Here is a 12,487-nt window from a genome sequence, read left to right as displayed (position 1 = left end):
TCCTTTTTCCCTTCCTTCCTTCCTTTCTCTTTCTTTTTTTCTTTGTCCTTTCTTTCTTTCCTTCCCTCTCTCCATCTCCCTCTTCCCCCCTCTCTCTCTTTTTCTCTCTCTTTTCTTCCTCAGTCCTCAAGAAAGGACAGCTAGGTGGTTTAGTGGATAGAAACCCAAGCCAGGAGTCAGGAAGATCTGAGGTCAAATTCGACCTCAGATACTTACTAGCTGTATGTTCCTGGGCAGATCACTTAACCCTCATTCCCTCAGTCTTCTCATCTGTAAAATGACCTGGATAAAGAAATGGCAAACCACTCCAGTATCTTTGCCAAGAAACTCCCAAAATGGAGTCACAGAAAGTCGACATGACTAAAAAATGACTCACCAACAACCCTCAAGGAAATTATATCCTACTGGGGAATTTAATAACTTATAGCACTATAAGTAATGATAATAAACTGATGTTTATATAGATGATCTCTAAGCTTACTTCCAAATTAACGGTTGTGGTATAGTGAAAAGAACATTGACTCACCAGAGGACCAGGTTTCAAATCCTGCCTCATGCTTACTCTCTGTGTAACATTTATCAAATCCTTTAGATTCATTAGACTTTATTTTTCTCATCTGTAAAATGGAGGAGTTGAGCTAAAATGAGCTCTGAGGTTCTTTCCAGATCTATGATCCTGTGAATGTCTGTAAATAATACTTAGTGCTGGTGATGAGCACTAAAATAAAAATAAATACCTTAACCATATTTGGCACTTCTCCAGCTATTTTATCATTTATCTTTATGACATCCAATTAAGTTGGCCATATGTTACCAAGATTTTACAGACTGGGAAATCAGAGGCTTACCAATCGTTAGGGTCCTATTTCATGGTATTATAGCTCTAAGACTAGAAGGGACCTCAGAAGCCTTTTAGTTCAATACTCTCCATCCCCATTTTTTTGTTGTTCAATTATGTCCTACTCTTTGGGACCCCATTTGGGATTTTCTTGGCAAACATACAGTAGGGGTTTACCATTTTCTTCTCCAGCTCATTTTAAAGATGAGGAAACTGAGCCAAAGGCATTAAAAGTAATTTTCGAGTGGTCGCACTATTAGCATCTGAAGCAGAATTTGAAATTGAGTCCCTCATGACTCCACATCTGGGGTTCTTTTCACTGTACCATAAAATCTTCTCTGAGGTCACATGAGCAAGAGAACCCTTTCTGCTCCCTACACTCACTCCAAGTGTCTTTCAAGTCTTTCATTGCTTTAGACATTTCCCACCGTGTCCACTTACTATGCTACCATAGCAATAGCTCTCCCATGTAGCTGGCTCCAAAGTTCAATACCATTTTCCTTCTTGAATGAGAAATGAAGGGACATCAAGGCATGGTTTTACTGCCCCAGAGTTGGCTTGGGAATTTGCACTCCACTTTCTGAGAGAATCTAGATGCCTACTCAAGTCAACACCTTCTATGTGCTAGCAGAGGCAGCCCTGACCAGTGGTTAAGAGCACCGGTCCTGGTCTCGGGAAAACCTGAGTTCAAATCCATCCTCAGGCCCTTCCTAGTTGTGTGGCCTCGATCAAGACTCTTAACCTCTGATTGTCTGACAAAAGGATCCACCGGAGAAGGAAATAGCATCCTTTCCAGGAAAACCCATGGATAGCTGTGGTCTGTGATGGCACAAAGAGTGAGACGACTGAACCACGAACAACTCTGGGGATACAAAGACAAGTAAAAGCACTCTCTGCCTTCAAATTGCTTACAGTATGATGGGGGAGATAATATGCAAACCATATTTAGACAGGCTTAATTGGAGATAACCTCAGAGGGAAGGTACCAGCAGTAAGGGGACACAGAAGAGACTTCTTGCAGAAGTTTCAAGTTTCAAGGACACATTGGACTTTGCCAGGGAAGAAGATGAAAAGCAACTCCCCATCCTTCTATCTTCCTTAGTATGGTCTGTGTCAGGAACAGGAAGATGGATACAAAGCTAGCCGAGGGCACCCTTCTTCTGTAGAGGATGGAGAGAATGAAGGGCAAAGGAGAGTCAGATTAAAGGGATGCTGAGAATAAGCCTGTTCCTAGTGCCCCGCAGTTCTCCTCATCACACCAGCCCTGAGAAGCTTCACAGGGTCCTCAAAGAATTTGGCACTCTTGGCACCCACGGGGCTATGGCTCAGGAACTTCTGGCTTACTGAGCCTCCCTCCCCTTTGGAGGGCAGCCAGGTGACAGAGTGGATAGAGCACCAGGTCTGGAGTCAGGAAGGCTCGAGTTCAAATCTATCCTCAGACACATATCTGTATGACCTGGGCAAGTCACTTACCTTTGTCTCGGTTTCCTCATCTGTAAAATGAGCTGGAGAAGGAAATGGCAAACCAGTCTAGTGTCTTTGCCAAAACAAACAAAAAAAGAACTCAAATGGGCTCGTGAAGAGTCAGACACAACCGAAACAACCGAACAATTTCCCTCTGGAGCCAAGCAGAACAATGATAGATAACCCTCTTCCACTTAGTAGCCCTTCCTCAGCTTCAGTCGAAGTGCTTCTCTTTTTCACTTCAACATCCCTAGTTCCTTTAATTGGTCTTCATATAGCAGTCAGAAATGAAATCTAATAGCTGAGAAGACTCATTGGCCTTTTTCCTAAATGGCTGTTACTTTCCTTGTTCCCAACAGTCTTCTCCAGCCTCCTTTGTCATAGTCGTGGCAAATTTCTCCCAAAGCAATCAGTGCCTTCAGGTACTCACTGGCTTGGTAGGGGTTATTATAATTATATATTTACATTATATATATATATATTAGAAGGTAATGAGGAGAGCAATTATTTCAGGGTTCTCCACCGGAAGCTGTGAAGTCAAACATGACCTAGAAATCAGGAAAGGAACACTGAGTCAGGATATCACTGAATGACCAGTGAGAGTCATGGGTTAATCTCAGTGCTTTAAGTGTATCTCATTCAAATTTCACAGCAATCTTTGTTGTGAGGTAGATGAAATTATGATCCCCATTTTACAGATAAGGATACTAGGGCTGGAAAAAAAGTAAAGTGATTCATCTGGAGTCACACAGTAAGTGTCTGAGGTGGAATTTTACTCTCTAACTCCAAATTCAATGTTCTACCAAATGCCCTACCTAACTGCTTTAAAATATTAAAGTGGGAGGGGGCAGCTGGGTGGCTCAGTGGATTGAGAGCCAGGCCTAGAGATGGGAGGTCCTGGGTTCAAATCTAGCCTCAGACACTTCCTAGCCGTGTGACCCTGGGCAAGTCACTGAACCCCCATTGCCTAGTTCTTAGCGCCCTTCTGCCTTGGAACCAATACACAGTATTGTGTATTGATGGAAGATAAGGGTTTAATATATATAATATATATTTTTAAAATATGTATGTGTATATATTATGTTTATATATTATTAAATACATTAAATTTATACTTTTTAAATATATATTTAATATAAATTTTAATTTTAATATATTGTATTTTTTAAGTATAAATTTTAATTTTTAATTTATAAAGGTAGGTGATTGGTGATGTAATCTGTCATCAGTTTTCTAGATTCAAGGTTTATCATGAGTCCACTGTCCCTTTATACACACACGCACATATGCACATATGCACGCATGCACACGCACATGCATGCCCTTCCCAGCTAGCCACTTTTGACGGTTAATCTAACCATAAGGACTTTAGATCCAGTTTTCTCATCTGTAATAGGAGAGGATAGACTGAATGTGCACCAAAGCTCTTTCTGCCTCTTGCTTCATGATGTCTGATCCAAAGCATTTAGGGACTAGAGACAGCTCTTGAGGTGTGGAGTGTCTGGTGCTTTGGAGCGCCTCATCTCTGGGCCCGGGCGCCCCGTGTCCCCCTGCCCTCTTCAAGGAGGAGAACCCACCCCCCCACCCCGTGACCGAGGGCGCCTCTGAAATAAGCACGTCTCTGAGCCCGGGGTGTTTTCCTACAGAGCATTTCTGCCTCCTGCTTTCCCAGCAAAGCCTAGTGCTGCTACTAAAGGATAACACAGTTGAATGAAAGAAAGAATGCCAGAGGAAACCTGTGGGAAAGGACGGCGGTGCTAGCGTTACTTGAAAAGAGACAGAGGGCCAAGGCTGGCTTTTATTCCCGCCACCCCTACCGCCATGGCCACTGTCCCTAACCCCCTGCTTCGTTATTTTCTCCATTCACGCGGCAGGGCTCGGGGCGCTGAGGATGGAGAGATAAGGGAGCTGGATTTAGGCTTTCCTTGACAGCCTCTGAAAACTGAGCAGACAGCGGACCCGGAGCATGGCTCAGGGGGGCGGGGGGAGAAGTCGCAAAGCGTTTGGGGGAAGGAGCCTGAGGGGGCTTCTCCCCGCCGTGTCTTCCTCAGCCCTCTCCAAGTGGGCTTCCTGCTTTCTTCCTCACAATTCTCAGAACTGGAAAGTCATTTATATAAATACACCTCCTGTATATCTAGCCCCGAACGCCACTCTTTTGCCACTCCGCTCTCTCCTACGCCCTCTTGGTGTCTGCACTTTAACGACGCCTTTTCTGGGTGTTTTTACTCTTTTCAAAAACAAACGGTACCGGGGCAGCTGGGTAGCTCAGTGGATTGAGAGCCAGGCCTAGAGATGGGAGGTCCTGGGTTCAGGTCCTGCCTCAGACACTTCCCAGCTGTGTGACCGTGGGCGGGTTACTTGACCCCCATTGCCTACCCTTACCAATCTTCCACCTATAAGTCAATACACAGAAGTTAAGGGTTTAAAATAAAAAAAAAAAAAAAAAAACGGTACCATTTCTCCAAAGGCACCCACTTTTGGCAATCTTGACAACTTGGTTATTTGATTCTGCATGTGTACACACACACACACACACACACACACACACACACACACGCGCGCGCACACAGCTTTCATCCCTCTCATAAAAGTGCTGCGTGTCCACATCAACACGCCACGATTTCACTATTGTCAAAACTTCCTCAGCCAATGACGCTCACAACCAGTCAGTCAACAAGCCTTTACTGAGCATTTACTCTGTGCTAAGTACCATGTTAAGAGCTGGGGATATAAAGAATTAAGGATAATTAGAAAATGGACCTGTGCTTTCATCTGGGTAGGCGATTCCCAACGAGGAATTTTCTCTCAATAAGATCAAATTATTTGTATTTCTATATGGAGAAATATGACGTGTAATTCTAAAAAATTGTACTCACTATTATAGTAATTAGAAGAATTAGTCATAAGGAGAGGTTGGAGTACTAAATGGTCTAAGATGATATGGGGGGGGAATGTAGGGGGGAGTAGAAGATGGCACCAAGAGTAACTTGAAGGAATAAGAAAAATAGGATAATCTATACCAATGAGGAACTTTCTCTACCCATACAAATCTCCCGTTTTTAGTCTTTAGAGAATGACCTAGAGCCTTGCCGAATCAAATGATCCAAAGAAAGGCAAAAGCCCATCTCTGTTCTCTAGGAAGAACATGAATGCTAAGGCCAGAGGCAGCAGTTTATAATTTTGTAGAGACGTCCTGGGGTGCTGCTTGAGGTTAAGTGACCCTCCGTGAGTTCCCCGAATGACCCGTGTCCTGAGGTAGGGACGGGGTCAAGACTGTACTGAGAAATTAACACAGGCTTATCCAAGCTAGGATCAGAGTCCAAATCAGTAAATGAATTCATTAACCAACAGAAAATGATTAGATGCCTCCTATGTGCTAGGTCCTGGGTATGTAAATAAAAAGAAAATTGTTGTCATTCAGTCATTTTAGTCCAACTCTTTATGATCCCATTTGGGGTTTCTTAGCAGAGATACTGGAATGGTTTGCCATTTCCTTCTCTAGCTCATTTTGCAGCTAAGGAAACTAAGGCAAATAAGGGTAAATGAGCTGCCTAAGATCACACAGCAGCTAGTCAGTGTCTGAGGCTAGATTCGAACTCAGGAAGAGGAGTCTTCTGATTCCAGGGTCCAGCTTTCTATCCAGTGTGCTACCTAGCTGCTCTCAATCAATAAATAAACATTTCTTAAACACCTACTGAGTGGTAGGCACTATCCTAAGCCCTGAACCTTAGCCTCCTTTTATTCTTCTTCAAACTATTTCACAAAAAACAGGGAAAAGGTATGGAGAGACCTAAACATCATAGGCACTGAGCACAGGGGCTTAGATCTTCATGAGCAGTTGAGGGGTGGCTTCTCTTCCCTCCTCTGTGTCTTGCCCAACTTTCACCTCTCTCCCAGCACATACCATGCGAGTCTATCCCAAAGACTGAGCAACACCGAGGTCACGATGCCTCGTGGGTACCCATGAGCTCCTGTAGTCCTGAGCCATATATGAAGGAGTTTGCTAAGACATTGGAGGCAGCTAAGTGGCTCAAAGGAAAGAATGCTGGGCCTAAAATTAGAATTAGGAAGACCTGAGTTCATCCAGCTTCAGACACTTCTTAGCTATTTGACCCCAGGCAAGGCACTTAATCCCGGTGTGATGAAAGGATCCACCGGATCCCCTGGCAAAAGAAATGGCAAACCACTCCAGTATCCTTGTCAAGAAACCCCATGGATAGCTATAATCATGAAAAGTCAAACAAGACTGAAGTACTGAGCAACAGCAAGCCATGAAGGGGTGGTCCAGGCTCCCTTCCTCCTGTACCTCTGAAGTACAGAAAGAAGTATAGACCTGACAGCCCCCAAATTCTTCCCCTTATTCAGCATGTGCTGTTAACCCTCTATAACAAGAACTCTATTTGTAAGACTGTTCTTTGGTCCTCCCCTTTGTGACTTCCTCCTCTGTCAAGATGGGTACAAAGAGGGGAGCATTTATCATTGTTGGGTTATTTGGGTCACTGAGACCCCACCTTTGTCTCTTACTTCCCAGCTGAGGGGGCTTTCCTTTAGGGGAAAACCCTTGACTTTCCCTTTCCTCCCCCAGACCCCTCTTTCCACTGCCTGTAGAGGCTTCCTGTTGGAATCAGTCTCTTATCTGGAGAGCTGGAGAAGTATACTTTAAGTCTCCATCTGATTGGTTGCCTTTCTCCCAGGGCTTCTTTTCTCTCCTTTCCCATCTCCTCCCTCTAGCCTTCCACACTGGCCTGGGTTATCTTTGCTCCGCTCTGGTGGATCAGATTAAATTCCAGTCCCCAGCAATTGTTCAGAGCTTGGTCACCTGCAGGTACTTTTATGTGAGATTAGGGATAATGGATTTCTTTCCTCTGGGTTAGCTGCGTTGGTTTATTTTATTTTATTTTATTTTTCTCTTCTCCCCCTTTCTCTGACTTTTGTCCAACTGTACTTCAATGCCAGGAAATAAATCCTTTGTTCAATCATCTTTCTGTTGGCCCCCACTCCCACTATCAAACCCAGTTTCATGCCTCCTTTGCTGAGGAATCATCCCACATCTTGTTGGAAGTAAACAAGGAGACAGTGAAAGACAGAGTCACTGTTCCTCTCCCCCTTTGGGAGAAAGATGCTCCTTTGGGATTCTGTTCCTGACTTGAAGAACTTGGGATTGGGAGTGGGGGAGGGAATCAATGAGAAGGTTTGCTGTAGGAACCCCTCCCGTAAGCCTGTCCTCTGGTTCACTGCCTTATATGTTTGATTCACCCTTTATGTGATTTTCTTCTGTATGTGGAGGTAGCTTGGTGGAGGGGAAATGATGCTGGACTTGTAGTCAGGGAGACCTGGATGTGAATTCCATCTCTTGACTCTGGGTAACCATAGGCTTAGGGCAGCTAGGTGGTACAGTAGATAGAGTGACAGGACTGGAATCAGGAAGACTCCTCTTCCTAAGTTCAAATCTGACCCCAGATCCTTACTAGCTGTGTGGCCCTGGGCGAGACACTTAACCCTGTTTGCCTCAGTTTCCTCATCTGTAAAATGAGCCAGAGAAGGAAATAACAAACCTTCCGGGATCTTTGCCAATAAAACCCCAAATGGGGTCACAGAGTCAGACACAACTGAAAATGGCACAACAAAAAACCCAGAGGTTTAGTAGCCCCATAACCATTTCTGAGCCTTAGTTTCATCCTCTATAAAATGAGCATAATAATATCTGAGTAGCTTACTTCAGGGTTGTGAATCTCAAACAAGATTGTGTAAAATGCTTTGTAAACCATACCAATGTCAAAGATTCTTATTGTCCTTATCATCGTCATCATAGATAAAACAAGATCAGATAGTCGAGGGGTACCCACTGACACTAATTCACCTGGATTTTTTTTCCCCCAACAGCCCTATTACCATATTTAAATGCAAGTATGTCTATTTTAATTAACATTTTAAGTAGCTTAGCGTGACCTCCTAGACTAGCCTGTTCCATGTGGAGTTTCTTTCCTCCCTCCTAGTTTCATGTAGCTAAGATGGTAGTTTTAGACTTTAGCAGGCTTTTAGTTTGCCATGTGTTTGGATCTGTCCTTTTCTTTCCTTCCTCCTGGCTCTCTCCCCTCACTGGCTCAACAAATTTCTCTCCTTTCCCCCTTGTCTTGCCCTTGTCCCAAAGAAGACCCTCCTTCAAAGACCCAGCTAAGACCAGACTGATTGATGTCTTTGGGCCTGCCCAGGAGATCTTTTGTTGTCTGTTTAAATGCCATCCAAAATAACATCACCTATTGGAAAGGCAGCTGGGGACAGATCTCCAAGCGTCTGTCCGTCTGTGCAAAAGAAGGATGTGTGTGTGTGTGTGTGTGTGTGTGTGTGTGTGTGTGTGTGCGCGCGCACGCGCGCGTGCTTGTGTGAGTACTTGTGTGCTCAAATTGATGTTGGTGGCAGCTTAAGGGGAGACGGGGCAGTGGGGTGAGCAGGAGGGTAGAGGCAAGGTCTTTCTGGGCCTCTTCCTTTACCCCTTTGCTTCAGCCAGATAACAGAATCTGTAGGCTCTGGGCCTTGTTCTCATCTAGAATAGCTTTCCATTCTCCTGGGAGCCAAGGCAGCTTGGGACACTCTCATCCCCTTTTAGAAACCTTGGACTTGATCAGGAAGGATTCACTGGTTCCATCAAAGTTCTCTTTGATAACCATGGCTTCATCTCCTCTGGGCTGAAGTGCCCACACTGAAGGGGCTACACTGAGAGATGCTCTGCTTACTGAGAGCAAAAGCCTATAAGTAATCAATGAAATTAAACCACCAGGCTCAACTCTCATCAGAACCTCTAGTTGGCTTCCTCTGCCCTCCCGGGCTAGTACCTCCATTAAGTATTTTGCAATCCAGTTGGATAAGGCTACAGAGATGTTGTCTTTGAGTCTCTTCTGACTTGAAGAAGGTTCTTCCTCCCCATCCCTCCCCAGGCAACAAAGTCAGCAGCCTGTCTTAACAGAGAACAGTTGGTTTGAAAACATCTCCTTTACCATTGGTCCTCAGAGAGCCCAATTGCATACACCTCTGTGACTGGATATGGTACAAAGAGACCCAGCCTCTACCCTCTGTGGACTCAGAGTCCATGTTAGCCATTCCCAACCTTGCTCTGGAGACACCTCAAGCTGTCAACATTTATCTTTCTCCACCAAAGTTATTAAATTCTTTCCAGCACTCAAGTTACAGATAGGGATTTGACCTGCGATTTCATTGGTATAAGGAACTCCCAGGTGAGGAAGTTCACTCTCCTGATAAAGGCTGACACCTTCTCTATATATTTTATAGTAGAGAGGTGCCTAGATCACTGAAAGTTGAAGAGACTCGCCCAGCGTCATATGCCCAGGATGCATTACATGAGGGTTGTGAACCCAGATCTTCCTAGTTCCAAGAGTGGTACTCTATCCAGTACACCACATATCACTATAATAATAATAATGATGATGATAATAATAATAATAATAATAATATTCTTCCTAATTCACTTTTGTGATAAATAGAACTAAAAACTGGTTCCTTGAAAAGACTAATAAAATTGATAAGTCTTTAGCCAACTTGATTAAAAGGAAAAGGGAAGGGGATAGGTAGGTGACTCAGCGGATTGAAAGTCAGGCATGGAGATGGGATCTGGTGTTTCTGATCTCAGGTGCTTCCTAGCTATGGAACCTCTGGCAAATCATTTAACCCTGATTGCCTAGCCCTTACTAATTCTTCTACCTTAGAACCAGTACACAGTATTGATTTTTAGATGGAAGGTAAGGATTTTTTGTTTATTTGTTTTTTATTTAAGGGAAGAAAATGGGGGCAGCTATGTGGCTCAGTGGATTAAGAGCCAGGCCTAGAGATGGGAAATTCTAGGTTCAAATATGGCCTCAGACATTTCCTAGCTGTGTGACTCTAGGCAAGTCACTTAACCCCATTACCTAGCCCTTACTGCCCTTCTGCCTTAGAGTCAATACATGGTATTGATTCTAAGAGGAAGATAAGGGTTTTAAATAAATAAATAAATAAATAAATAAATAAATAAATAAATAAATAAATAAATAAATAAATAAAAGGGAAGAAAATGAAATTCACAAACTAGACAACAAACAAGGTAAAATCACATGACAAAACAAGAAGCAATAAAAAAGAATTACCAAACCCAATCGTGCATAGTTAATGATATCAAAACTAAGACAAAAGAAATAGATTATCCTCACTAATACAAAATCAACAAACAGCAGATAATGAAACAGAGATCTTAAATAATTCAGTCTCAGAAAAGGAAAGAGAACTAGCCATAAAGAAATTGCCAAAGTTATGGGGTAGAAGAGAGGGAGAGAGGCAAACTCTTGATTCCAGTAGCTTCACAGGAAAACAAACCTTTAAAGGAATAATTAATACCAATACTAGACAAATAATTCTCAAAAATGGAGAAAAAATTCTACCAGACTTTTATCAGGTCATAGTACCTAAACCAGGGAAGGATAAAGCAAAGAAGGAAAACTATAGACCAATGCCCTTAGTGAATATCAATTTAAAAAATGTAACTAAAATTTAATAATTTAATAAAATCCTAATTCATATAGGATAGTACAGAAAACCAACCTTGGAGTTAGGAAGCCAAGAGTTCAATTCTCACCTCTAAAAACTAATAATGGTTGCTACCCTGGACAAATCATTTTACCTCTCAATTCCCATGGCAATTCAAGATTCTTAAGTTGAGGGAAGTCCTTCAAAAGGAGTTTCTATACTAATGAAATCACAGGTCCAGTCCCTCCACATTCCCACCCTCCCAATAAAAGAACATTCACTTTAATTTTAAAAACAAGCAGATCATAGTCATTATACAATGTTTAAGAGAGATGGAAGGGAAGGTTTCAAAATCAGACAAATCAGAGGGTGTCGCCCTTCCCGAAAGGTTGAGAATCACTAATATGTTCCTCTAACAAGTTCATTTCTTGAAAAATTCTTGTGTGTTCCGTCCTAACCCATGTCCTCCTCCTCCTCTTCTATAATATTGGCGGGGGTGGGAGTTAGGGAACAAACAAAAACTGTCCTTCTCTGAATATCTGCTCTCTCTCCCCCTTTTCTCCATGCCCAGGTTTTCCGGCAGCAGCATACGGACCAGTGGCGGCAGCAGCGGTGGCAGCGGCAAGAGGATCAGGTAGGGAGGTGTATGGAAGAGGCGGCTACACGGCATACCCCCAGTGTGCAGGGGAAGGTAAAAACTCTGTTGGTATTCTGTGTGGCTGCATCTGTCCAGCACTCCTCTGACCACTGGGTCACACTTTTGGCCAGGGAGCCCAGGGAGGGTTAGGGGAAAGTAGAGCTAAGGCTACAGAGCAGGAGCCACAGTACCTCTCAGGGCATTTGTAACTAAACTGCAAACCAGAGAGTATATTTTTTCCCCTCTCTCTTTTATTTATCTTTAAGGGGGGGAAAAAAGGGAATGAAGTTGTTTTTGAACTCAAATCTTTCCTTTACTTGACAGCTGTGGTCATTTTCTCCCTGACTTTGTATCAGGTTAACAGCACCCACCCTAGTATCCCTTCTCTGACCTCCGTAGAGGTTCTGTGACTGAGGGTGAGAGAGGAAAGACCAAAGGCCTCGCCCTCACTCCTTCCTGCCCCCATCCACCCCCCAAAAAAACTCAACAGTATAATTTAAATCTATTATCCATTCCTGATATCTAAAGGTGTGATCTTGACCCTTCCGCCACCAAAAGTGGGTTCAGGTCCAGCTGGGGTCTGTATGGTGTCATTGGCTGGAGTGAAGCTGTTTTCCCTAAAGCTCACCGGTCTCTGTTCCTGTGCTCATTGACCTGAAGCTGAGTATAGGCCAAATATCTCTTATGGTTTGCAACTCCCTCACCCCTTCTAATACCAGGGCCCTCCATTCCCCCTCAGTGCCTCAGCCTAACCAGCACAGCAAGCAAGGTCTGGCCTTAAGGAAAGACCCCAAAGTAGGTATTTACCCAAGGTCCTAAACTTTCCAAAGCCATACTAGGACGTTCAGGGCCAGCTCAAGTTAAGTGCAAAATTTTTACTAGCAAAGTTTGGTCTGACTGGCTGGGGCTGGAGGGAGCCTGGGTTGCCAGCTGGAGAGGTTCCTTCTTGGCTCCCTGAAATTTCCTATCTTGTCCTAAGCATGGGGCTCAGCTCCCCTCTGGACATCCAGAGAGACGGTACATTTTAGTCTCCT

General features: G+C 43.7%; 1 protein-coding gene across 5 annotated transcripts in view; it reads left to right on the top strand.

The window, feature by feature from the left end:
- The window catches only part of MSI2 (musashi RNA binding protein 2), an 84,394-nt gene that overhangs the window by 25,423 nt on the left and 46,484 nt on the right, over nt 1-12,487 (top strand). For 3 of the 5 annotated variants that reach the window (XM_044673818.1, XM_044673815.1, XM_044673817.1), the window contains exon 3: nt 11,388-11,507. In XM_044673818.1, the coding sequence (XP_044529753.1) occupies nt 11,388-11,507 (120 nt within the window). The remainder of the gene's footprint in view (nt 1-11,387; nt 11,508-12,487) is intronic. The other 2 variants (XM_044673820.1, XM_044673819.1) reach the window with 1 other exon arrangement.

The sequence above is a fragment of the Gracilinanus agilis genome, chromosome 4 (genome assembly GCF_016433145.1).
Source record: "Gracilinanus agilis isolate LMUSP501 chromosome 4, AgileGrace, whole genome shotgun sequence".
Taxonomy (NCBI): Eukaryota; Metazoa; Chordata; class Mammalia; order Didelphimorphia; family Didelphidae; genus Gracilinanus; species Gracilinanus agilis.
This window is presented reverse-complemented; position numbering and strand designations above follow the sequence as displayed.